Source organism: Neolamprologus multifasciatus, chromosome 19, assembly GCF_963576455.1.
Source record: "Neolamprologus multifasciatus chromosome 19, fNeoMul1.2, whole genome shotgun sequence".
NCBI lineage: Eukaryota > Metazoa > Chordata > Actinopteri > Cichliformes > Cichlidae > Neolamprologus > Neolamprologus multifasciatus.
Window position 1 is genome coordinate 28,920,473 of NC_140457.1, and position 27,497 is coordinate 28,947,969.

A 27,497-nucleotide genomic window follows, 5' to 3' on the forward strand; every position below is an offset into this window, starting at 1 on the left:
TCATCACTGGGACAATTGCCCTGCTTTTTCTTCCTAGTGAAACATGAAAAGAGACTAATTTGAACACGATGTCGGCCCATCGGGTGCAGGCTGACCGGGAGGCATGTGGAAGACGCCATAGGACAATGAATTATGCATGCAGCATGAGACTGTGTGGGAACAACAGAGTTATTCATTATGCAAATATGCTAAATGGAATGAAATTGTCTCTGCTTACCAATGTCTGCCCACTATGAGAAGGAGCATCCAGTGGGATCTGACATGCAGAGAGCCTTCATGGGTTAAGTAAACGTGTAATTTCTAGATGAACCTGTCACTTTAGGGAGCTGTGCAAAATCTGAGGAATCCCAGTGAAATTTAAACATCTGCGATTCTTAAAATTTACATTATTGTAAAAACGATGCTCGACAGTAACAGTCCAACTCTTTATCACTGTACATCTCTGTAATCAGCGCCCTGTTTGCAGCCTCTGATTCATGTACTCTCCTACACACTCACTACTCAATCTCAGCTGTGTTGTTAATAAACATGGTAATGTGTGCATGTGGGGCCTGCTCCCACAGGGCAGACCCACAGTGACATACGTTCCCTGAAATGAGTTGTGGCACAAATAAAATGGCCCCTGAGGTCTCCCAGTTAAATGGCAACACACTGGTGTCTGTATCTGCAGTAAGGTGGTCATTTTTCTCCATGGCGGCGCGCCACGGGCCCAGCTGGAGGAGGTGACATAAATCATTACAGTGCAGAAGAAATAAAAACAGATTACTTAGCAAAGGAAAAGAAGTGAAAGGCTCAGCTCTAAAAACTCCAATGTCCTCCTCCCCGTCTTAATGCATGAACAATACGACATATCTGTCCTTTCACTTTTTATCCCACCATTGTGTAAAGCAGCAGCTACATGTTTAAAGTCCAGCACTTGACCTTGTAAATACCAGTTTGACAGCTTGGACCACTGAGTTTGTCTTTATGGACACTAACATACGCTGTAGTGACGGCTGGTAATGGTAGTCCTGAGAAGCTGTAAAGAAGCCACCTGGCCCTAAAGACGTCTGCGAGGAAGACATAATGTCTTTTTAATGGCAGCACTTTCTATTACAGCTCGGTAATAAAGTGATAATAGTCAGGCCAACACAAGTTATTACCACTTAGTTATCAAAGTAAAACCAGTTAATAGTATTATCATGCAGCAACAGCAGTTAAAGAGTGTAATAGTACTAAACTGTATGTAATTGGAAAACAGGGGCCCAAAAACTGAGAGGAATAATGTGGAAATATCAAAATGTCCATGAGACAAAACTTATTAATGACAGTAACATAATACCTTAGTAACAACATGATAACCTGCTAGCTAAGAAGTGATGTCTGCGAGTTTGGATTTTATACAGAGATAAACTGTAATAACCTCATAATAACTAGGGCTGCTCCATTAATCGGATTTTAATCTCGATTACGATCTGGGCTTTCAACGATCATTAAAAATGACTGAGCCGATTATTAGCCCCTCCCTCGTGCTTTACTCTCGCGCTGCTCCGTGTGGCAAATCGAGCGCACCTCTCTGCGTTTCGAACACGTGTCACAACAATTAAGAGGACCCAAGGGAAGCTCGGAAAGCTGAGCAGAAGTTATTTGGAGAGGAGAGTGATGCTGTTGGTTGAAAAGAGGTAAAAAAACTTCAGTGGTGTGGAAACATTATGGGTTCAGTCAGACGTGGATCAAGTAGACACAGTGTGTAAACTTTGCTACAGTGTCGTAGCTGCACCACAGAGCAACACTGCAAACTTCACTAAACATAGATGTTTGTTTTTCATTTATTTTTATATTGCAAACATTTGCACTGTTATCAGTATTTGCACTATTTTATATTATTTTTTGACAATCTTTAAAGTCATTATTCAACACATTGTTATTGTTAAATAAATATCGTCAATTTCAGTGAAAATAATCGTGATTATCATTTTTACCATAATCGAGCAGCCCTAATAATAACACTGTAATACTGGCTGATGTTTTAGCATATTTGGGTAGTATTACTCTATTATAATGTTTGAATTAATCCTACCTCAGGTTCCCAGAACTCTCTATGTCAATATTATGTTTGATGCTCTGGTTACATCTCTCTGGTAGATTTTGCTTAATATCAGGAAACAAATGCAAAATACAAACCTGTCTGTTTCTATTTAATAGCACATTAAGTTTGCTTTAATAGGTTATTAAAGTGTGATTGTTACCCGAAACAGCTGTGGTAGCTTCTGTGTAATAAGCAGGAGTTTAACACTAGCAAATGATTACAACAAGCATCAGGAAGTCTGGACTGAGCTGGAAACACTGATCCAAATCCACATGTTTCAAAGACAGGAAGAATAAATATGTATAAGAAAACAATAATTATTGTTTTATCACGGATCACAGAATATAAATATATATATATATATATTTATATACCATATCCACAAACAAAAATGTTTGTGATTTATATCCCGACAACGATATAAATCACAAACATTTTACATTTTCTGTAAATTCTGTGACTCTCGGGCAGCTCGACGTGCGTGCAGTGTTTCCAGCTGGGAGTCGAATGTTACATAAATTGAAACAGTTTTCTTTGTATTTATCACACGGCCTGTTCTAGGGTTCATTTTTTAGCACCCGACGGCTCTTTTTAGCTTCTCGTCTGTAAACACTCTGCATGCTATTTCACGTGATTCAGTTCATTTTGAAAAACTTTTATTTATACATGTGTTTTATATCCATTTTAATACCACAGTAATAAAGTATCAGCTTACTAAAGCTTATTCATACGAATACCAAATATACAGTTTATTATAAATATAAAAAAGACCAACGTACTTTTCTGTAATCTCAGTTTTTAACACTACTGTAAGTAACATTAGTCACTAAGTTAATCGTATATGGTATAAATTAATAACTACAAACAGATGACTCTAAATATAACTACAGCAGCTGCTAGTGTGCGGCTTTAAATCCAAACATGTTATTATAATCAGCTGTTCTGAGCCAACATGGATCGTGAGGCAAGCGAAAGGTGGCTGAAGCTGGCAGCTGGAGCATCTTTGTCTTTATCCATGAGTAAAACAGAAAGTGCAGATTCCCAGCAGGCAGCAGTCTGCCACCCACTGGCAGCTACCAGATGATAACATGACCTCTGCTGTAGAATAGGGTGTTCTTGGGTATTTTGGAAAGCGCTGACTTAGTCGTTACAGTTATTATCAGCTGTCATGGCTGAAGCTCCGGTTGTTGTTGTTGTTCAACATGTAGTTATTGTGTTTGTTGTTGTTGTACATGCAGAGTAAAAGAACATATTGTTTAGCAGTTTTACTGTAGAGGGAAACGAGAACCAGAAACAACGCTCCTCACATGCACAGCGCCGATGCACATCTCACCACGTATGGTGCTGAAAACAGACCACATGCTGCTGGTGACTAACCACTTATACATGAGAAAATCCATCTGACGTTAGAATGCACACATATTTAAAAAGATAAATGTCGATCGGAAATGATGGCGAAGCGTCGCCGCTGCCTTCAGAGCTGCTCATCAGCGTCACTTCTTCTCCTGCCACTCCAGAAGCGAGGGGGGTGATTCATTCTGCTGCCTTCTTTGTAGACACACAAATTATATTACTATCTTTTCAGCGTTAATGATGCCCTACTCTGGAAGACATCAAACTGAATGTGGACCTAATTAAAAACATGAACAAGAGAAGACTGATATATCTGAGAGCAATTAGAAAAAATTCTCCTTTTTTCTGTGGGTTACTGAGGACTGCAGAGTTTACTATGAACATTAAACTAGCTCTCAAATAACAGCTAGCATTACCCGTGGTTGTAAATCACTGACATGTATTATTTTGGTGTCTACCATTATTGCACCCGATGTGGTGATTTTTGTGAATTTTATCATGAAGGTCACAACAATGATTCATTAATGCTGCGTCAGCATAATCCAACGCTAACGTGGTCGCCTGAACAGTCGTAGGAGCACCGCGTTCATCTACCAAACCCGTTCTTGTTCACACGCACACACAGGGGAAGAGCGACACACTGCATCTAAAAATAACAGAATAATTGCTCCTGCAGCTCTAAAAGGCTGTCATCACACTAACAGCAGCATTAACAGCCTCTCGGTCGTCATTTAGCAGTTTTAAACTGATTTATTCGTCCCCACATCTCAGCGAGAACGTGCACAGAGATGCTCTGACTCAGTGAAAGAAACTCCAAATAAAAATGATTCAACTACAAACGGCAAAAAAAGGTGTTTGGGAAAGTGCTACGATGCTGACAGAGTTCTGTTATCTGACAGCTGGACTCCCTGATTCTGTACCATGACTGTGTTTGTGTTTCATATGTTGTGTCATTCTCTCCGATCACCAGTGGAAGATATGCAGCTGTCCACAGGTCTCTGAGAAAACAACCCTCAGCTCTCGTCATGTAGAACCTCACTAAACACTTTCACTTGTTTGAAGACTTGTTAAAGAAAACATGAGAGAAAAGAGAGAAAAAAAACAGATAGAACATCATGAAACTGAAGCTGTCAGCCTGTGCACTTCAGTCTGCTTCAGTTTGCAGATTCAGCCCTTACTCATCACATCCACACGACAGAGATGTGATTAAGCCCATTAAGAAAAAGGAAAATGTCCATGTGGAGAAAAAGTGGAAATGTTGCTTCAAGCCAAACAACTGCCACAGCTCCTCTCTGCCTCGGGTAGATATTGTGTGGCTTCAAAACACCAAGACGGCGAGAACAAAACACTTTATAGAGCCAGTGGGCGAGGTCACCGAGGCTGCATCCGTCTTTATATAAAGTTCTGTTCTCAGACTTTTAATCTTTGTCAAAAAAGTTCCCAAGTTTCTCTCTAAGAGTGAGAGACACTAAATGTAGATCAGCCATCATCTGTCACTACGGGACCGTTGTCACCCATCTTTCTGCTCACTTGAATGAAATAAAATTTGACATAAGTGAGGACGGCTGTTGTTCAGATGTTGTCAAATGTTCCTGTTTTTACATTTATGTCTAGATTGGAAATCAGGGTGAAATCACTGCTGTTAGGATGCCTTATTATGAGGTGAAGCACACAACGTAATGTTAAAACTCACACATATACACAATTCAGACAGGCTCATGTGAAAAATCACAAAAGTTCACCCCGACAACATTTCGTCTTACAGTAGATCAAGTTTATCTGCTCTTACTTCCTTGCCAAGGTCTTCTCTGATGACCTGCTGGATCTCCTCCATGCTGCTCTCAGGAGCTCGGCTGTGGAGCACCTTTAGCGTAGATGTGTACTCCTCGGGCAGCAGGTAGTCCAGAGCACCGAGGTGCTGGCCCACTTTGATAAAAGTGCCCCGGTTGGCACAGCACAAGTCTCGAAGACGCTCCGCCGATCGCCTGTGCACCTGCAGGAGGCGACAGAAGACAGACAGTTGATTAAAATGTATCAAGGTTGTTGCAGAAATGAAGACTTTCAGGGACAATGAAAGGCTAAAAGTGGAGCTAAACACTGTTCGATGTGCGGCACGGCACTTAGTCCCAGTGCTTTAAAATGTTACTGTACCAGTAAACTTGTTAAAGAGACGACGTAAAAGGTTGAAGCGCGTCTTTGGGAGCACTGACAAACTGGAGATCATGACAACTGTGGCACAGCAGAGCAGACGAACTATTCCTTTTGTTCATGTTGTCATCGTTGTGTTGGAACAGGAACAAAAAGCTATCGAGTACATTTTGTTTTTACTGCTGGGTGGTTTGAATCATGACATGAAGTGTTTACATAAAATACATAAAATACATAAAATACTGCTATTTGTAAAAATATATTAAAACCAGCGATGGGCAGTAACACGTTACTTGTAACGTGTTACTGTAATCCGATTACTTTTTTCAGGTAACGAGTAAAGTAAGGGATTACTATTGCAAAAACGGTAATTACATTACTGTTACTTTCCTGTAGGAACGCTGCGTTACTGCGTTACTAAAACCGTGATTTTTTTGCGAGAATGTCTCATGACAGTGACGTAAGCGAGCGCGACGTTCGTGACAACAGCTGTGTGCAGATCAACAATGGATCATATATCGAGTGCAGAGAGAGTATGAGCGTGCAGCGTTTAAAGCGTGGAAGTACTGACCTTACTTTGAGTTTGATTCCATAAAAAGTGACAAAAACATTAGTGTCCGTTGTGCGTGGGAAGAAAACTTCTTTTTACAGCGAAAAAAAACCCTAAACTTCCGAGCAAGCAGCGAGTAGCTACGACGTAATGGGAAACTCACAGAGAAACTCGCGGATTCTTCCACTGACCGCTGCACACCTGCACCAGGGTAAACCTCCGCCTACCCCACTCCTGCTTTACAGGTGAAAATAGAGCAACAGGACCGCTAGTCTTTGACTTTATTTATTTTCTGCTGTGTTTTACTTGCATCTATTTGAAAAACTGAGTGTAAACACACAAAATTACTTTATGTGCTGGAATGTGCAGAAAATAGGTTTAAATGTTAAACAAATTTCTTCCAGTCAGAGAATGGTGCAGATAATTAAATGTTTGCTTGATGCATAAAGTTAAAGATTAAAACTAATAAAACAAGTTTTAAAAAGAGACTTTTCCATTTGATTACATTTTGTATGATGATTATGTAGAAAAAGTAGAATTGGGCTGAAAGATCTATCACTTTATCACCTATTCAGGTTGTAAATTATGTTTTTAAAAAGGAACTAAGTAACTAAGTAATTACTTTTGAAAATAAGTAATCAGTAAAGTAACGGGATTACTTTTTGGGGGAAGTAATCAGTAATTAGTTACTGATTACAGGGCTCGCAAAATCGCTAGCCCGACGTCCCGGGGCTAGCGATTTTTCCAGTCGGGCTACCAAAATCTAACTCAGCCCTGCCCGTCGGGCTATCATAGGAAAATTGACGATTTGTCACCTAGCCTAAAATGTTACGCTTTGGGAGTGAGAACGTGTTGGACAAATCAGACTATGAGGCAAAAAGAAAGCGCAGCTTTTTTGGTTTCATGGACAAAAGAATTTCTGTGGCTGGAATATGACGAGCTAAATAACATGATGTTCTGCCAGGTGTGTTGTGAGTTTCATTTGATTTCTGAGTCGACAAGCGCCTTTGTTACTGGGACCAGTCATTTTAAGAAAGACCCCATCAGAACCCATGAGAAATGCAAGAAATGCATTATTGCCCAGTCTGCAGTATCTTTCCCAGAACAAACACCAATTGCAAAAAAACATACTATAAATAAACCAAGCACAACAAGAACTCCTGAAAAAGCTGTTTAGAACAGTGTGCTATATTGCAAAGAGTGAACTACCATTGGCAGAATTTAGCAGTCTTTGCAAACTTCAAAAAGCAAATGGCCTAGATCTTGGTTCCACTTACTTCTTACCCGTGACTTCAGTGAAAATTTCAGATTCAGGATCTGACACAGACTGATTCATGTCCTACACAGTTCTTACAAGTTCATAGAAATTTCTGTTCAATTAGAACCAAGTATTTGAGTTGATGGTTTTAATTTTTATACAGTTGTGATTTGTATTTTAACAATTTTTTTGATTAATTTTTGTTTCCGTTACAATATTATACTTTAATGTATAATATTGTAAAGGAAACAAAACGTAAAAAAAAATTCTTTTTTTATTCGGGCTACTTAAATTTATTTTGGGCTACCAAAAACTGAAGAATGCCTGCCCGAAGGGCTACCAGAGATTTTGAAATTTTGCGAGCCTTGGATTACTTTTTTCAAGTAACTTGACCAACACTGATTAAAACATTCAGCTGTTCAATCATTAATTTATAGACAATGGTGTTCAGCATAAAGTATGACTTATTTCTATCAATCCTTTACAAATTTCTACACACACAACCACAGAGAGAATCTACTGCAATAGAAATAAATCTACTGACGATTTCAAATTTACGATACAGGTCAGAGGTCTGAGATGGACACCCCCCAGGTTTTGACTTCTGCTGTTATCTATCACTCGTCTTTTTTCTTCATTGTTCGTTACCCAGTCTCTTTTCAGCTGTGCCTCCTTTTCCCGAGCTCCCTCATTGCCCTCTAGTGTGGATATAGAGCATCTTCCTCTCAACCCTTGTCACAGCGTCTGTTTTGCTCCTCGTGTCTCAGTCTGATTTGTTACTGGATGGATTTCAGCAGTGTTGAGTGTCTTTTAATGTCATGAAACTCATTTAGACGTCTAGGAAACTTCAAACTGCGTGGTACAAGGAACAGCTGTGACTGGCACCACTGTGTGGTACCGTGATGTCATAACTGTCCACAGAGCAGGTCAGTGGATGCACAGTGTGCAGAGTCATTCACTACACAGCTGCAAACTTCATGAGGTCTTGAGATTAGCTCTACAACAGTGCACAGCCAGCTTCATGACCTGAGCTTTCATGGCTGAGTAGCTGCATCCAAGTTGTACAAGGCGATGCAGTGTAAAGCACGCCACAACTAGTCAGAAATTCCCATTGACTCACTACAAACCAGAAGGCTTGAAGCTATTACAGCTGCCAATTACAACCTTAGGAATAAATAACAGGATGTCACTCGTGTTCATATACTTGTGAAGGCAGATGCATTTTTGGCCACATAGTGCATTTAATTCTTGTTTGCAGAGCTTCAGAGTCAGAGATTCGTGTTTTGGTTTTACTTCTGAAAGAAAAATGAACCAATGTCAACACAAAGCAAAAACAACAGGAATCATATTAATACATGTATCTTGAAACTGCAGCTAAAATATAACAAAACAGTCACGAACAAACAGAATACAACATACATATTTTATACGTCTATAAAATCTAAATGAAAAATAGCAATAAAAACAAATGACACCGTAAGCATCTAGAAAGCATCTCCTGTGCTCTGGTCTCGACGCGTCTGCATATCTGTGCTGGCAGTCCCGTCTGTCCCATTTGAACCAGCTGGAAGTGATAATGCTTACAGAGCTCGTCTCCTGAGGCCAGTGCAAATAAAAAGGCGTGAAATTAGCTCCCCTTAACCTCTCTAACCTCCAGCAGACACACATGAAAACACTCCGGGGCGCACACACATTCAGCCACGCAGCACGCTCCCATAGGACCGTTTGACATGAGTGTCATCTGGACGATGATGACAAAGCAATGACAGGAACAAGTCACCAGAGATTACCAGATGAGTCTTTCTGCTTAGCCATGCACCAGGACGCCTTTTTATAACGAGCGCCATCACCAGAGCCACACTGTTAGTGCAAGTTTGCATTTATACATTTTATTTATATACATTACTTAGTAGTAAAAAGCTTTTAGTTCTAATATTTGGAGATAAGCAATAAAAAGAAGACGTTTTGGGGGAAATGCTGCTTTCAAATGTAGCCACATAACAGAGAGGTTGAAAAACGAGAAATTTAAAACAAAAAGCCTCGTGCCATTAAATAATTAGAAAATAAACAAAATTATTTTAAATGAAAAACTGTTATTAAAAAAAATTCAATTTCTAAATTTTAGCCTTTTTCCTTTGGCTTCAGTGAGAAAGGATTTCTTTTGTTTTAATAAGGCTGCAACGACTCCTGGAGTTATTGGAATAACTGGATTATATCACCAGAAATCCTCAATGCGAATTGTTTCCTTAGATGCTGACGCACCTGTGAAACGCCACGGCAGACACGGGGACATTTTCGTGCTTTATTGAGGCTCACTATTTACAGTCCCGCTGCCAGCCGTACTCACATCAACACAACAAACCCCAACAAAGACCATATTTATGTCTGGCTTTTGTTATTTTACTTTTGTACAATATTTTTCGGATTTTAAGAGAAAATATTATCTGAATAAAGTTGTATTAATATCTTAAAAATATAAAAATAAAAGCTTTTTTTCCTACAGGCCAATAAAAATGTACTCGGGCTACTGAATTATTATTAACATTAATTATTAACATCTACACCATTACAACATCTGTTTCTGCATCAAAGCACAGAAATTATAATGTTGATGTGCCCACTTTTCTTCATTACAGTCACCACCTCTTTAAAAGGCTACCAACACACACTCATTAACCCTCTAAGACCTACCATAGAACCAAGTCCACCAGAGCTTATATTATATGTTTACATGCTGTGGAGCCATTTTTGGGAGCATTTCAAGTTGCTATACATCAATACAACCATTACAGCCCAAATTTTAATAATATGTCTGCATTAAGTGCATAGTAATTACATAAATTGCAAGAAAGTGCAATAAACTACAAAAAATTGAAAATCGTTTTTGTTTTTTTAACATATATTTCTAGTTAGAGAAATTTAAGAGGCTTATCCCTCAAAACTGTAAATACAAAAAAGTTGCACAAAATAGTTTCCCACCACAGGAAATTTATTTTGAGTGTCTTCATAGTTTTATTTTTCAAATACACCAATTTTTATACACTGCAGGAAAAACGAAAATAAATATTGTGCAAATTTGCAAAAAAGCAGCATATGCATCAAAATAAACCATTTCCAGCAGTGCAATATGAGTCCTAAGCATCCCAGAAACCACACAGAAAGTCATAAAGTCAAACATAACTTTTAAAAACACCAGTATAGGCTCATGAGGCCCTGATGGTAAAAAACTTCCGGTTTCGGGCAGGTAATGGCGGACATGCGATAGTTCGTGCTGACGTCTAATCGTAGGAAGTGTTATGAACAGCTGATCGGATCGGCAAAGCATGTTTCTGGAATATTATGTTTTTGTTGCTGCAAGTGCTTTTTATGCAGTTTTTGCAAAGCTATATGTGGAAGGAAACTGTGACCGAGGACAAGCTGATGGCATAAGATGTAAGTACAACTCCTCCGGTTTCATATGCAAAAAAAATTATTGCGCTAGCTCACGTGGTTGCAGAGCTACCAGGATTTAAAAATAGCTACGCAAAACAGAGCGTGCTGCTCAGACCGGCTTTAAAGGGTTAAGCACACACACACAAATCTTTGTCTTCCAGCAGATGATTTTTGCCACCTATTAATGTCAGAAAGCTTTCCAAGAAGACAGAGTGTAGGTAATTTTACTTTATGCTTTAGTTTAGATTGTTTTATTAGAAATTATCGTACTTGAGATCATTTTTTTAATTTAATTTTAATATATCGTGTAAATGCCACGCTAGGTTTTTTGGTTCGACAGAGATTGTTTACAGTTTTTAAAACATTGCATTTCTAAATTGTAAACCAAAGAGCAGTTCATTTTAAAATACCTCTCATTTGAATATTTATTAATGCGCTATTAATAAGGCAGAAGTGTTTTTGTCCAATTACATGGTTAATCAATTATTTTTGATCATCAAATAATCAGGAATAATCTTAAGTAACACAGACGGCCATACAACGAGCGGTTATGCTTAAACCGAAGGCCTATTTTGAGCCGGGGGAAAACAACAACAGCAGAAATCAGGTTAGTTAACAGTTCAGAGAAAGCTGTGAGTCAGTGTAACAACCACTCAAAGTTTACTTTATTATGTTTTCAAATTAATTTCTATTTGTGGTACAGAACATCCAGGTTTGCTTAGTTATAAAGATCATTTCTGTGTAGATGAAGACAATATTGTAACAAAAGAAAACTTAACCTGAAGAAAAAGCTGTGTAAATAAATCTGCATATGAACAAATCCTTGGCCTTTGACTCAGTTCCTGTTATCCTCAGGGGCGTCTGTTGCCCTCTGACAGAGAAAGGTCACAGCAGATCAACAGTGATCGCCTCCTGTGACAAAACATTCCTACTCTAGGGTTACAATAGCGCCATCCACAGGACACGAGGTACTTAGCTGATTTAATGAATCGCAGGCTGCAGTTATCAATAGAAGATATTATCAAGAGGAGCTCCGAGACAAAGAGAAAAACTGAAGTCACCTGTGTGTAGTTTGATCTTTAAGTACTACTGAAGAAAACACAGATAACTGTCTGTCTGTTTGTGTTTTTTAAAAAAAGACAACGTCCACGTCTACTCAGGTGTAAATAGCTTCATAAATGAAATCATCATTTTAAAGCTGTATTTTGTATTTACCCAGGTTGTCTTTGTCTAATAGTAGAATTTGTTTGATGATCTAAAACATTTAAGGTGGAATCAGGACGGGGTAAATACTGTTTCACAGCTTGAACAGGTTCCTGACCTCCGTGACCCGAAGCTGATTTAGCTGTTAAGAAAATGGATGGACTGAAGAAAGAGAACAAAAATATCCGACATGCATTATTCATAATCTTCATATCATTGCTACAACAACACAGACATACTGACATACTGCTCTTTTATTTCCGTCTGGTCAACAGTCTTCAAACAGCCTTGACGGTTCTCGCAACATATGTTTGGAAGCTAATTTTGAGGTTCCTCAGAACGAAGCCGTCAGTTTGTCACTTATCACCTAATTATCAGATCGATCTCCTCTCACTCGCCTCCCTTCCAGTAATTGGGAGCCTTGTGGGATGCTGGCAAACTCACAGCTTGAGGATGACATCACCATGGTAATGCGGCTCTGACAGCCTGAGGGAAATGCTGCTCTGGGATAGGCTGATGCTCACCACCGCCCACGATCTACACAAATGTGCAGTCCCACCAAATGGACCAGTTAGCAAATTAGATGCATTAGTTCATCTGTGGTACCGACCGGAGCCACAGGAGCTGAGTGTAGAATGCATTTGCGTATGTTCGTCCTCTTCACACAGTTGGTGAGGACAGAAAATAAAGGCTGGAAAAGCATGTGTGTTTGTGTGAGCTTCGGAGGGCGGCGCGTTAATGGATAAAAGGATTAGACGATGAGGGAAGAATGGAGGGATAAGCAGAAGTGAAACGGGAGTAAAGGAAGGTGATGAAAAGGAGGCACAGGAAGATGTTGAACTAACAGCAGCTTCGTATCTGTGACGAGTTCAGAGTCTGTTAAACATGAATATTTACCGACTACCTGTCCACTGGAGTGGCACTGCACTAGTGGTTCAGGAAATATTCATAGTGTAATAATCCACTGTAGAAAAACCTGCTTAATTTATCCTAAGCATGTCTGCTCTGCAAATTTATTATAATTAACTAAAATAAAAACGTGTGCTATGGCTACAACCCTGGTTGTCAAATTAGCACAAGTAGTTGTCTCATTATAAAGAGACCTCCAGCGTGGCCTTATCAGAACCACAAACACCATTATGGCACCATTATGGCTCCAGCAGGCAGCTGCCATAATGGACAAAGGTAAGTGGTCATTCTGTCTAAATACCTGGAGCTCTGTCCATGTCAATCTGCCGCGCAAAGACTCAACATTAGGTATGGAGCCCGTTTTGCTCTTCAGGGGCGAAAGGCAGACAATCAAAGGCAGCCGACAGTCTTCCCTTCCTGTTCCAGATGTCCAGAAAATATTACCCAGAAATATCTGCCACATGCACCTTGATCGGTGAGAAGGCCTTTTCAACCAGAGACTGCAGAAATGATATAATCACTACAACAGAGGACTGAAATGCAATTCTCACCAGATGTTGCTAACAATCCATCTAACCTACACGTGCAAAGACATCAAATCATAGATTTCCACAAATTAAGTGTAATAATGAGAAATGATGCAGGGAAAACGTATTGAACACATGATGAAGGTGTAAAAAGCCAGGGGAAATCCTTTAGTAATTAGAAAATGCAAATTCATATCAGCTAGTTCAGTCCCAAATGACGACCTATAAAAAGGTGTGTCATTGCCAAGGTGTCGCACAAGAAACATCTTATGATGGATAGAATAAAACCTTCACAACCTTAATGTTGGAAACATCACTGCTGACACTACTAAAGGTTCTGATGAGCAATGTTGGACATCTACGGTTTGATTTCTTTGCATGTATGGATGTGACGGGTTGTTACTCACATCTGGAGAGATTTATCAATAGCACCTTTTTTTTAAAAATGTTATATATATACATAGTTAGAAAAATACGTATTTACCCCTGTACCAAACAAAGGAGGTCTCGGCCTACTGTCAACGGTCACAGAATTGAGGGAAGGAGGGAAATAATCCTGTATGCCAGAGTGTGTAACCTAGGAGACGTCCTGCTTGTCTGCTGATGCAACAACTGTAGAATTTTCTTACCTGACTAATACATGATTACCTTTCAGCCAAGGGAGGAAATGTTTTAGCAACAGATGAACTGCCAGCATTTCCAGACAGTTTGTGGTTAGAGCACATCTGTGGGCCCATCTCTCAGCCCAGACCATAAGACAGAAATCTACTGAATCTGTCATCAAGGTAATGCCCTGAATCAAGAAACTTTCACTGGTAACAAGCACATAAGGATTTTGTGGAGACCCTTACTGCCCAGTAAGGCCACATGGCACCAAACCCTTCCACATACAGGTGTCCCAGTTGTATTGCCACTACAGAGGAAGTCATCAGATCCAGTAGAATTGTCACTGTTTGAGGATAACAGCATTGACCCTGAAGAACAACCTGAGGGTTTCTGAGGATAGAAAAGCTTTCACTAGGAGGAAGATTAAACTGAATGCTCTAAACAAAATGCAAATAACCAACGAGACAGGCCAGACTCAAACACAGGACTCAGGAGATCAGATATGGTGAGTTTATTTACAGTGCTCGTGAAAGGAAAACTATTTACAACATCTTCAGGCAGGCATAAATCCACAGTCTCTCTTTTCAAGTTCCTTGGAAAGGAAACCGAACAGGAACAGAATCGTCTCCACAGCTCTCACACATGAATCGCTCTCACTGGGAAAAACACCGGGGCTTCTGCACAGAGGAGGGGACACATACGTAGTCGTTGTGCAAACTGGAAACAGACTTACTGATCAGAGACGGTTTCACAATGTGGTCGGTTCAATGCTCTGGTGAAGACCGAAGGTAAGTAGTGGCCGACTGATCAGCAGACGGCAAACAGGTGATCTTGATTACTTCAGGTGTGATGGAGAGGAGGTAAGCACACACACAAACACACCACACACTTCACAGAGAGAGAGAGACGCACAGAAGGACTTGAGGACCGTTAGAGTAGCAGCCTTCCGGCGACCCACCAGGTTTATCAGGGCGGTTGTCTCTAAGCATGGTTTTATCCAATATGGCTGATTGAGGAACCCAGGAAGGTTCGTCCAGCATGTACCCCTCACAGTTCACGAAACGCTGAAGCCTTCTCCCACGTCTAACTTCCATGAGCCGCCTTACCGAATATGTTGGTAAGCCATTGATGAGCTGGGCAGGTTGGGGAAGGTTCAGACGCAGGGCACAGAGGACTCGAGACAGGCTTTCAAATGAGAGACAGAAAACATTATGGAGACGTTCAGACACAGGGTCTTCAAAAGGGCTGATAAAATTTGGACAACATTTTCCTGATTGAGTTCTTCATGTGCTTAGTGGAACGCCAACCCTTCCAACCTCGTCATTAATGGGGTCACTTGATGCGTCTGTTGGCGAGGTGCTTATTCTGCTCCTTGGTGGCAGCTTGCCTGACCACGCTGCTTTCCAGAGTCGAAAACACTGTGACGGTGGTGCTGGATGGATGGAACAGTGCACTCACCTTCAACTGATGTAAACAATGGCAGCTGATAACCCAAGGATGCCTTTAAGGGTGAGAGGCCGGTGGCAGAGGAGGTAAGGGAATTGTGTATGTACTCAATCCAGGTCAATAGAGTGTTCCAGGTGGAAAGGTTGGAGAAAAGTTCAACAAAGACTTTTCTTTTTAAGGAAAATGAGATCTTTTAATGTCTCATCTGAGATGTTGTCCTTGTTTTATAGAAGTTTTACTGAATCTGTGACGTCTTTTTGTATCGCTGCCTGGTTTGGTAACCTGACGGTGAAGAATAAGAATCGGTTGGGACTTCTGGTAAAAACTGCAAAATTTCAGGGCGCTGGCAAGATGGACTTTTGGCCATTTACAATAGAAATGTGCTTAGAAAGGCTCATTCTATTATTAACTGTGTGAACCATCCACTTCCGCCTTCCGGCCGCCGTTTTAGAGTACCTCCGAGGACTAAAAGACTCCAGGTCTCTTTTATCCCTACTGCGTCTTGTCTCCTTAATGGCAAATAATTGTCCTTGAACTTTCTATCATTATTATTGTTATTATTATTTTATTGTTCTGTTTATTTTTATCCTGCTGCTAAACTAATTTCCCCTTGTGGGACAATAAAGAAATTGAATTGAATCAGGTTGGACACTTTTTACCCGAGTGTCCAGAACATATGGCCGCAGGTCTGCTGATACGATTACAAAATCGATCATCGATCTGTGGCTTGGTAGCCATCTTGGTAGCCGGGGATTAGTCCGCCAGGGCCTCCACTTCTGGCCGCTGCCTGGCACACAATGCACCCAACCCCTACGGCGCCTCCTGTGGGTGGTGGGCCTGTAGGAGGATGTGCCCTTAGTCCATGGGGCCCGGCACGCCCCATGGACTAAGGCCATGGACCCGGCCATGGACCCGGCCACCAGATGCTCGCCCTCCCTGGGCCTGGCTCGAGGACAAAGCCCCGGTAACCCTATCCCGGGCAGGATGAACTGTTCCCTTGGTGTTCTACTTGTAGGGGTCTTCTGGATCGCTCTTTGTCTGGTCCATCACCCAGGACCAATTTACCATGGGAGACCCTACCAAGGGGCAGAAGCCTCTGGAGAACATAGCCCCTGGGGTCCCTGGGACACACAAACCCCTCCACCATGATAAGGTAGCGATTTGCGGAGGGTCTAAAATTAACTATTTAGTAATTTTTATATATAGATGTGTTGTTTTATAATGATCATACAGTTTTTGGAAAAATGAAAACAAAAATAAACTGCCTTCACAATACTGTATGAGGTTCTGTCTATATCTGGTTGCCTGTTGCCAGTGTTGGGTAAGTTACTTTAAATTAGTAACTTAGTTACATTACTAGTTACTTCTATCAAAAGTAACTCAGTTACTTCAAGTTACTCGTTACTTTCAGAGTAACTAGTTACTAGGGAAAGTAACTTTGGTTTTACTCAGAATTCTCTTGTTGATGTGTTGCTTCCGTAACTGGATACCCAGCAAGATTGCCGGTCTTCTAGCTTGCTTACCTGCCACAGTGCTCTGTGCCACCTACCAATAGAAAGGAAAAAATAATGTGCACATTTCCACGAGAGAAATCCCACGCCTGATTCTATCCTAGCCTGCTTTTTACATCCAACACAAAAACTGCAGTCATGGTGCTTTGATTGTACTCAGAACTCTGAAATTCTGCCTTCTGAATATGAAGATGTAGGTAACAGCAGACTGCAGATGAGCTGCATACAGGGCTGGACTGGGACAAAACAAATCGTCCCGGGCATTTTGACTAGAGACCGGCCCACCATTATAGGAAAAATCATAAAGCCTTTGAATGAAAATAAACACTGTTGTGACAGTGATGTTCACTGTTCTGATGGTATATATGCATCAATCTATCAATCGTTTGTTGTAAGACTCAGATAATTATTTTTTTTTAAAAGTGAGACATTTTAAATGAGAATAAGAAAAGTATTTCCTTGTGCCCCCCTTTCCCTTTTAATGCCCTACATGGAACCCTGGCAACACTTTGCTAGACCCGCCCCTGCACAGTTACCAGCTGTCATCTCCTGGTTTCATCTTCATGTTTCCCTCTCACCACATATTCAAACCAATATCATGACCAGCAGGTTTACAGCTGTGGCTCCAGCAAACATCAGCTGATACTTAATTAATATTAAATAAATTCTAACAACAGCTGATCAAGCTTAAAAGTGCTGCTGTTGTTTACCGTGACATCCGCTGGTTTCCTCTTTCTGGCGCAAAGTGGGCGATAAATAAACAAGAGAGAAAAGCCGATCAGCTGATCATTGATCAGTTTCATGATTGAAGTAGAAACAGGAGAGGGGGGGTGAGAGGATGAGAGAAGAAGAGGCAGCTGTGCAGCGTAAACACAGAATAACTCCAACTTTGTGTCTTTTTCATTGTAGCTGAAGTCCGGGACAAACTGTGTTCCTTTTCAGCTCACCCACCCAGCTGTATAGAAACTCCGTCATGCTAGCTAGCACGCAGTACGAAAAAGTCAGCATAACGAAAATAAACTCCACCTAAACTTGGTTTATATCTGACCCAGATGGACTGCAGGTTATAACTTCTTACCTGAAGTTCAGTTCACCTGACACTCTCGGACCAGCGGCCGCTTCGGGTCTCTCCTCTTGCCTCCCTTTTCCTTCATCCACCTGCTGGCTTCCACCACTTGCTAATGTTATTGAATCTGTGGGAGCTCCGCGATAGCCACCACACGAAGTAACGAATAACGAGCCTATCTAAATCCCAGTAACGAGTAACGCGTTCCTGGTTTTGGCAAAATAACTAGTTACCGTGCTCGTTACCACAATAATAACGTAGTTACTGTAACGCGTTACTTAATAACGCGTTAGTCCCAACACTGCCTGTTGCTAATGCTAAACAAATTCTGTGTTAGCAGCAGGTTAAACCCTTAAATATGTTTTTACAGAGGAGTACCCTTTGACTAGAAACGTGTCTTATTATTTTCTTTCTCTTTAACTCTGTGTCTGTTTGCACATTAAAGCACAGGCCTCTGAGCTGGGTCCCCGCTGTGCAGGTTGATGGACAGTCATCAGATGCCGTTAAGCACAGATGGTAAATTATTTTCAAGGAATAACTCCGACCCACCCTTTGTGCTCTCTGAATATGTGCAAGTGATAAAGACAAAGGCACAAGTTCTTGGCCAGTCACTCATCACCTCAGCCAAACTGCCATGAAAACATTAAGTGTTCTTTAATTTTATAATATTCAGTCTATGGAATGATTATTGGTAGATGCACCAACAATAACTAAAAGACTTAGAATCTACTTTTAAAATAATATTATTTTTGTATGCATACAGTGCTTTCACAGATTCAATATGGACATCATACATAACAGCTGTCAATATTACAGATGCCACTATGCTGGAGTTCTGGATCCAGCAGAGAAACCAGCCTTCTCCCCCTAACATCGGGCTCGCTAATGTTCAGGTGCTTAACAACAAACTGGACAAGCTGTGCGCACAGATTAAGCATCAAGAGCTCATCAAGAACTGCTGTGATTTTGCATTCACAGAGACATGGCCGGAGCCCAGTGTGCCTCCTGAGCTGTTTAGGTGATATATTGGCTCTGAATGTGCAGCGTTATTAGTGATTCAGAGAATTCTAAACCAGAGGCAGCATCATTGTTTAGGGAGACTTTAATAGAGTCGGTATGGAGACAGTTCTCCCGAAATTCTATCAGCATATTTCTTTTTCTACAACAGGCGATCAGACACTGGATCATTGTTACATCCCATCCAAAGACTGTTACAAACTCAGACGACAGACCACAGTTCCATACTGCTATTTCCTGCATACAGGCACAAACCAGGAAAGCCTAGTTTCCAGAAACACTTTCAAATGGGATATTAGAAAGTGGTCTCCAAGACCAGACATCCTTCCAGATTGAAAGTCTCAGAGTGTCACCTCTACTCCTCCCTGAGATTCTGGATCCTCTTCAGTTTGCCACAGACGACGCCCTCGCCTCACCCACTTAGAAAAAGGGAACACATATGTGAGAGAGTGAAAGATGTCTATCTGCAGATGGATTTCCAACTTCATGAAAAGGACCCAGGTGGTGAGAGCTGGTAAATGCACATCCTCCTTCTTTATGACAAACACAGGAACGCTGCAGGACTGTGCTCTTGTACTGCTTGTTCACTCATAACTAGGGATGGGTATCGTTTAGGTTTTATCCGATACCGGTGCCAAACGGTGCCGGTGCTTAAACGGTGCTCAAACCGGTGCTTAAAGAATGGAGAACACAAACTTTGTCCAAAAACCTCTCATGTTCAGCTGTTTTTTTGTAAAAAGATAACAATGTTAGCCTTTTCTGCAGCTATGGGGCATATATGGTATCACTCTTGGCTGGAAGCAGCTTAAACAATGGAAAAAACACAAACTTTGTCCAAAAACCTCTCATGTTTAACTGTTTTCCACTCTTTCTTTGGTCATTTTAGCCTTTTTGGCCAGGGTGAAGGGAGTATCTGCCATCAAACAAGAAGACAGCCGCATGTAGCTATGATGGTGTTTGCTAGTTCACCTTACATGCATTAATGTAATAACGTGGTTAGCCTACTCAACGTAAATTACACACGAACAACATTAAGCTACTCACGCAGAGAAGAACGGCTGCTGCTGCATCATCATCCTCATCATTTCTGCTACACTGGCAGGGCTAGGGGCCAGGACTCTCCTCTTCGGGTTTTTGGGGGATGTTGCTAACTCCGGGTCCGATAACAGGCACCACAGCCGCAGTAGATGTGCTCGGTGTGAGGTCTCGCAGCAAGCTATCAAATACGGTGCATTTCTCGGCTTTTAAAAAAACGCTATACGTCGCCAGGTGTTTCATCAGATTTGAGGTGTTACCTCCTTTGACAGTATCACAGTATCAGCTTAAAGCACTTGTTGCAGCTGCTGAGTTTGCATCTTTTGCTGTGAAGTACAGCCAGACTTTTGACCGCTTCACCTTGGACATTTTTAATCTGTAGCTCTGCTCTAAAAGAACGTACGTACCTGGACCCGCCTACTATCCTCGGAAACGTAAAATGATTGGCTAGAATCTAAAGTGTATCACAGCTCAGGAAAAAAAAAGCACCAAAATGTGCGCTGCTTTTCGGTCTGGTTACTACCGTTTATGTCAGAATCGGTGCCATCATGGCACCGAACACCGGTACCCATCCCTACTCATAACTGTGTTTCTAAGCACAGCTCCAATGTCATCACTTTATTGCCAAATGACACGAGCGTTGTGGGCTCAATCACAAACAATGATTAGCCAGCCTACAGAGAGAAGATGAAAGCACTAAACAGCTGGTGCCAGGACACTAAAGGGAATGATAGTGGACTGCAAGATTGCAACAGGGACCACTGACCCATCCATGTCACTGGTGCTAACGCTGAAAGACTCAGCACCTTCAAGCTCCTCTGTGACTCCAGTTCTTTTCTTCACACAGACATTGTGGTTACCTTGGCCTCCAGAAACACTGTGAGGACCCTTGGTGTCATTTTGACTGTAGTACATCCTTCAGTGCACATATTAAACAAATGTGTAGGACTGCTTTCCTGCATTTCAACAAAATTATTTGCACAACATGCATAGAAACATCATGTCTGGCAGTGATGATAAAAACTAGTTTATGCATTTATTACTTCTAGGCTTGACTACTGTATTTCATTATTATCATCAGGTTCTCAGAAGCTTGCTGAAAAACCCCAAGTGTTCCAAAATGCTGCAGCACGAGTACTGAAAGAGGCAGAGACCATATTTCTCCCATACTAGCTTCTCTTCAGTGGCTTCCTGTTAAATCCAGACTAACTTAAAATTCTTCTCCACATATACAAGGTCCAAACCACGTCCCGTCTCATGGTGCTGTATACCCAGATAGAAAAATTCACTCTTGGACTGCTGGCTTATTTGTGGTTCCTACGGCTTTCAAACGTAGAAAGAGAAGAAGAGCTTTCTCCTGTTTTTTACTCTCTGTTTATACACCACTTTAAATTTATTTAAATTAATAATAATAATAATATTTAAATTATTACTTATTGTTAATCTCTCGCTCCATTTCGTCCCGTCTCCCTCCTCTCACCCCAAACACTCATGGCACATGCCTACACCTTCCTGAGAAATTGTTTTCTTATATGGGGTCGTCTGATTGTTGGGGGTCTTTGCTAAAGCATATAGTTAGTGCTGGACCAGGTGACCCTGAATCCTCCCTTAGTTATGCTGCAATAGACGTAGGCTGCCGGGGATTCCCATGATGCATTGAGTTTTTCCTTTCCAGTCACCTTTCTCACTCACTATGTATTAACAGACCTCTCTGTGTTGAATCATATCTGTTATTAATCTCTGTCTCTCTTCCACAGCATGTCTTTTATCCTGTCTTCCTTCTCTCACCCCAACCAATCACAGCAGATGGCCCCGCCCCTCCCTGAGCCTGGTTCTGCCGGAGGTTTCTTCCTCTTAAAAGGGAGTTTTTCCTTCCCACTGTCGCCAAAGTGCTGCTCATAGGGGGTCATATGATTGTTGGGTTTTTCTCTGTGTGTATTATTGTAGGGTCGACCTTCCAATATAAAGCACCTTGAGGTGACTGTTGTTGTGATTTGGCGCTGTATAAATAAAACTGAATTGAAATTGAAAAGTTGGGTCTTTACAACACAAAGTGTCTTGCATTGACTGTTGTGTGAGCTATTATGCACAATATATTTGTATGAATTGAAATAATACAAAGCCTTTCTTTCAGTTACTGCATCTAAACGTTTCCACTATCTGTTCGTCATTTCTGCACATTGGCTTTGAAGTTTTGCTCATTACAACCTTCATGACAGAATCAACTTGGTATTTAGGAGTTTTTCTCACAAAAACTACTTAATTAAAGTCCTTTCAGTAAATTTCAGTTAGATAAAGATCTGGAAATTGATTTAGATATTGTAAAACATTATGTTGTACTTGTCATGCTGTTTGACCAAATGTGATACAAAAAATTAATTCTTTCCCGTCCTGCTGGTGAGGCATCCTGGCCAAGGTCAGGCTCAAACCACAACACTAACACGGCCGTGGTGCACGTTAGGGACGAGGTTCTGAAGCCAGACTACAGTCTTTATTCTTTCTGCAGACACAACATATGATTTATATAGTGAGCATTTAAAGTTTGAACGAGGGTGGTGAAGATTATCCGACCACTTTAGATAACTGACATTACAAATGCATAATGTCCTGCTGTGAACAGTGAGAGGTGACAGTGTGTTATATGCAGCTGGACGGCAGCATAGAGCAGCTGCAGTAATTGATTTCTGCTGTCACACCAGGGCTAAATGACTGGGATTAGTGGACTATGAACAAGGCCTATTTATTACTGGGACTCTCATGATTAGCTCGTTACTCAGTTCACTGAGGTTCATCTCGCTGCCTGTCACGGGGGAGGGGGTGATATGTGTGTTTGTGCTTACATTTAAGCCCGGACGGTCAATAGGCCTTGTCTACAAGTATTATAGTTACAAAGCCCGAGGCGTTAGCAAAGCCATTCACAAGAAATCCTGCAACAGTTAATACAGGCAAAATATACAGCTCCTAAATAGACTGAGTGTGGAGCTGGGCGCTGCGCCATTTATTAAAATGCCACTTATCTGAACACAGTACACAACAGTACAACAAGGTGGGGAAAATACAAGCTATTTGTTATCTCTCCCAGCCAAGTGTAGGCAGTGGTGCTGCTTTCTTTCACTGCAATATGAGAAGAGCCACAAGAATATGGGAGAAAATGAAGAAGGGCCAAAAGAAGAAGAAATGATGGGGGAGGGATTTCAGGGAGAGCCACAGCTCATTTGATAACATTTATACTCCAAGATAACCGAGTAACATGGAAACACCGTACTGGGGATTTACACTTCTGCTCGAAATCTGCATGGTAACTACTAGGGCAGGGCAATATGACCAAAATATTTATCATGATATATATTTGAGAATAGGGCTGTGCGATATGACCAATATCTCATATCCCGATATAAAACATCTATCGTCCGGTAACGATATAAATCACAAAAAATTTAATATTTTCTGTAAATTCTGTGAATCTCGGGCAGCTGAAGTGTTTCCAGCTGTGCGTCGTGTAGCTGGAGTCGAGTGTTTTAACCAATGCATGAAACGATACATTTTTAGACATAAGTTGTAACGGCGCCGTTTTCTTTGTGAGTATTTATTACACGGCGTGCTGCGGGGAAAAGCCTGTTCTAACGTTTGAGTCTAAGGTTTATTTTTTAGCACCTGACTTTTTTTGCTTCTCATCATAATACTTTTCACGTGATTCCGTTTATTTTGAAAAGTCTCAACAGGATCTTGAGCTTTATTGTGAAAGGTTTATGTGGAACATAAACAAGCGGACATGCGATGGTTTTACCGTCGTTGTTGCTAACGACAACGCATAAAAACAGGTGCTTGTCCGTCCGTAGTGTGGTTATATTAAATATAAGAGAAAGAGAACTTTAAGAAATGAATATAGCCACTACAGTGACCATCAAAACCATGAAAACATATTGCTGTAAACAGTTTATTTTGCGATACCACCAAACAAACGATAGCGTAAAATGAAACGATAGACGTTTTTATATTGTCATCCGATATATATCGTTATATCAAACAGCCCTATTTGAAAATTTGCAATAACCATATAACTGACGATATACACAAGACAAAATAAAACTCCACAACTTTATTAGTGCAAAAACCCCATCAATGTATTTTCACTTAAACAAGCAGCTGTTTTTTGTGCATTAAAGTTATATAAAAATTTAACAGTGCAAATTCCTCGCTGACAGTTTAACTAAAAGGCATTTCCAGTGGAAACCGGCCGACATAACTTAAAAAGAGGTCATACACACACAATATGGTAATATTATGTTGAAGCACAGTACGTATCACTCCGCGAGGCTCCGCCTACGATCGCCGTAATGCTCCAACAATCCATCGAGCGGTGCGGCTTCGTAGCTTAGCAAAGTCGTACTAAAACATTTTTTGACCGATTTTCGAGCGCCATGTACATAAAATCATTTCAAGGTCAGTAAGCACAACCAGAATTCATACATAAGACGCACCAGATTATAAGGGGCACTGCCGATTCTTCAGAAAATCAAAGGATTTTAGGTGCGACTTAGAGTGCCGAAAGCACGGTAATAACGACGGCCCGCTAGCATGGTCTACCAAAAATAGTGCTTTGTTGTGTATCTGATGGACAAAAGCTAAACCAGTTCCACACCACTGAAGCTGCAGCACTTTTACAAACCAGTTCAGATTCATCGTTTCATTCAACGATCCACTTTCGCTCTTCTCGTTCTCCGTCGCCGCCATGCTTTTTCCACCATGTGCGTATGAAAACAAAGGCACTGCACATGTGCGTTTTAACAATATTCTATCGCCATATTTCATTTTCTTATCATTGCCCAACATTATTACGGTGTTACTATAAAAGCTATGATATGGCCCAGCCCTAGTAACTACATCGTAGCTGCAAACCGCTCTGAAACCCTACGGCGTAACGAACACTGTAACCTGAAGTACGACACACCTCAACTGCTAACAGCTGAACATAAACGGACCACAATAATTACTGGGGACCCAGGTGAGGAAAAGCCACAGCAGTTTGTGTGTTTCTATTGACTGGCACTGCATATAAGACAGCAGGACACAGTATTTAACATATAATGCACCACACACAAGCATAAATACAACAACAACGCTGGCTTTATAAAGTTTCCTCACAGAAACCTAAATCAGGCCTAAATTTTACTCTTTGTCCGCTTCAGTTAGTCTATCCACCATTTTTTGGGAGGGGGGGGGAGTTATCCATCACCAGGGCACAATGACTCTTAGGAGAGGGGAGGCCACAAAGCATCCTTCAAACCCTGGAGAAAGAAAGACACACTTTGGCCTGTATTTAGAGAAGCCTTCAAATACAGCTTTTGTCACTGTGACGTAATCATCCTCCAATCTATCTAAATTATCACCCTTCTCTCCTGCATTGGTCTGCATACTCCCTCCACCTCAGTCATTGTTGCTTTTTGCACTTTATTCACTTCACTGGATTTTTATCTCTCATTGCACAGCAGCTTTTGTTAAGAGACCAGATATCCAGATACACACATTAAAAGCATCAAACAGAAAATCATTCTAGTAGGAAACACGACTGTGTCTTAATTTACAGTTTGTGCAAAAGTCTCATGAGGAGGAAGCAGAGTCATCAAATCTCAGTCCACACAGTGCTCCATCCCCCCCATCACACAATGCAATGGTATATTGAGTCATCAAAGAAACACAGCAAACAGATTCTCACACTGGAAGCAGCAAACGCCCTTTTCACTGAGTAACTGACCATTTAATGCTCAGTGTAATCTATTACATTTTCATTTTCAGTCAACAGTCTAACAATCTGAAAATCGGCTTCTTCCAATGCAGATCAGGCTTTTTATCAAAAAAGCAGGCCAACCTATGTAATGTAACTGTGGTGTCTTAGTAACCTTTTAAATTAAACACCAAGACGCTGCATTTATCAGCTATTTAAACCAATGATCTGAAAACCTTCTGATTCTCTACCCAAACAACAGGATGGGGCTCACCCAGCCCATCAGATTTTTATCTCCTACAGTCATTTGGAAAACTCAACAACTGCAACAACTGCTGCAGAGAAATGTCACAAAACCATTTTTCATTGTGATGTTTAAATAAATCATCAGTAACGCTGAGGTCCAGGCTCTGAGGAGGCCTTTCCCAATGTCCCACATTTGCAGAAGTAATGCAATGTGATTACAGTAATGCATAATCACATGACACTTTTCAACAATGCAGTAAGCCTTACTGTACTAAATTACGTAAATACATTACAATTCCAATAAAGTTGACAGCTTTGTGCTCTGAAGCACCGTACCAGCTGCTGTTCGAGCCCTCTGGCCTGGGCGACACAAGGAAAACAGTATTACTGCTGCTGCTGAAGATCAGCTTGTCAGCTGTGATCTAACTAAAGCAGGCAGCTGGGAAGCAAATGTTAAACACTCCCTCCTGTCCATATCCCTCAAGGATTCTCCCGCTTCAGACTTGTTTGGCTGATAAGCTGCCGTCATGTGCTTGTCAAGGTCAGCAGTTATCAGGACGCACCCCAGTATTTACATAGTGTGTCCCTCAGAAGGGCCAGAGCTTAAGGAGAGGCAGGATTTATGTGAACTCTCTTTTCTTTCCCGTGAAGCAGCAGCGCTGACATTCAGGAGGCTGAGATCACTGCTGACATCTGCTGGAAAAATGGTGACGTGCACCCAGGTCTAACATCAAAGTCAGTTCATGTTTGCTCCATGTTAAATGCCAGTCTAGTTTATAGGCATGCATATGTGCAAATAACTATTTTTAACTACTACAACTATTGTACTATTATTTTTTTATTCATAAATATAAGGTGGGGGTATTTATACAGTGGAACATTAGTAGAAGATAAATAACATAAGGGTACGCTGCACTAAGAGTAATTGTCCTGATGACCTCAGGGCTCTCCTAGGGGTATATGGACTAAGGAGTTCAGTGAGGTAACACAGTGCAGTATTGTTTATGATTTTAAAGGTAAGCAACAGAATTTTAAACTCCATTCGGTATTTGACAGGGAGCCAATGCAGGTCAGCAAGGACTGGGCTGATCGAGGCAAACCTTGCGGTTCTGGACAACCTGCAATCTATGAAGAAGGGTGGAGACCAAAGTAAAGGGAATTACAGTAGTCTAATCTAGAGGTCACAAAAGCAAACTATGCTCTAATGTTTTATTTCTTATTTTGTCTGTACTTTTTGGGGGGTTCGTACTCTGTTACAGCCTTTTATCTTATGTTTTAACCTTGTTGTGAAGCACTTTGGTGTACCTTCAGTTTTACATTACAATACAACTTTATTTATTTCAATTTTGATAATCCTTATCAGTATTTACCAAATTGTCAGATTGTGATCAAAGAAA

The 27,497-nt window shown here is 41.0% G+C and overlaps 1 protein-coding gene across 2 annotated transcripts in view; it reads right to left on the reverse strand.

Annotated features, from left to right (window-relative positions):
• adck1 (aarF domain containing kinase 1) overlaps window positions 1-27,497 on the reverse strand; it is an 83,936-nt gene that overhangs the window by 36,941 nt on the left and 19,498 nt on the right. For both annotated transcript variants that reach the window (XM_085144502.1, XM_085144501.1), the window contains one exon: window positions 5,211-5,414. In XM_085144502.1, the coding sequence (XP_085000628.1) occupies window positions 5,211-5,414 (204 nt within the window). The remainder of the gene's footprint in view (window positions 1-5,210; window positions 5,415-27,497) is intronic.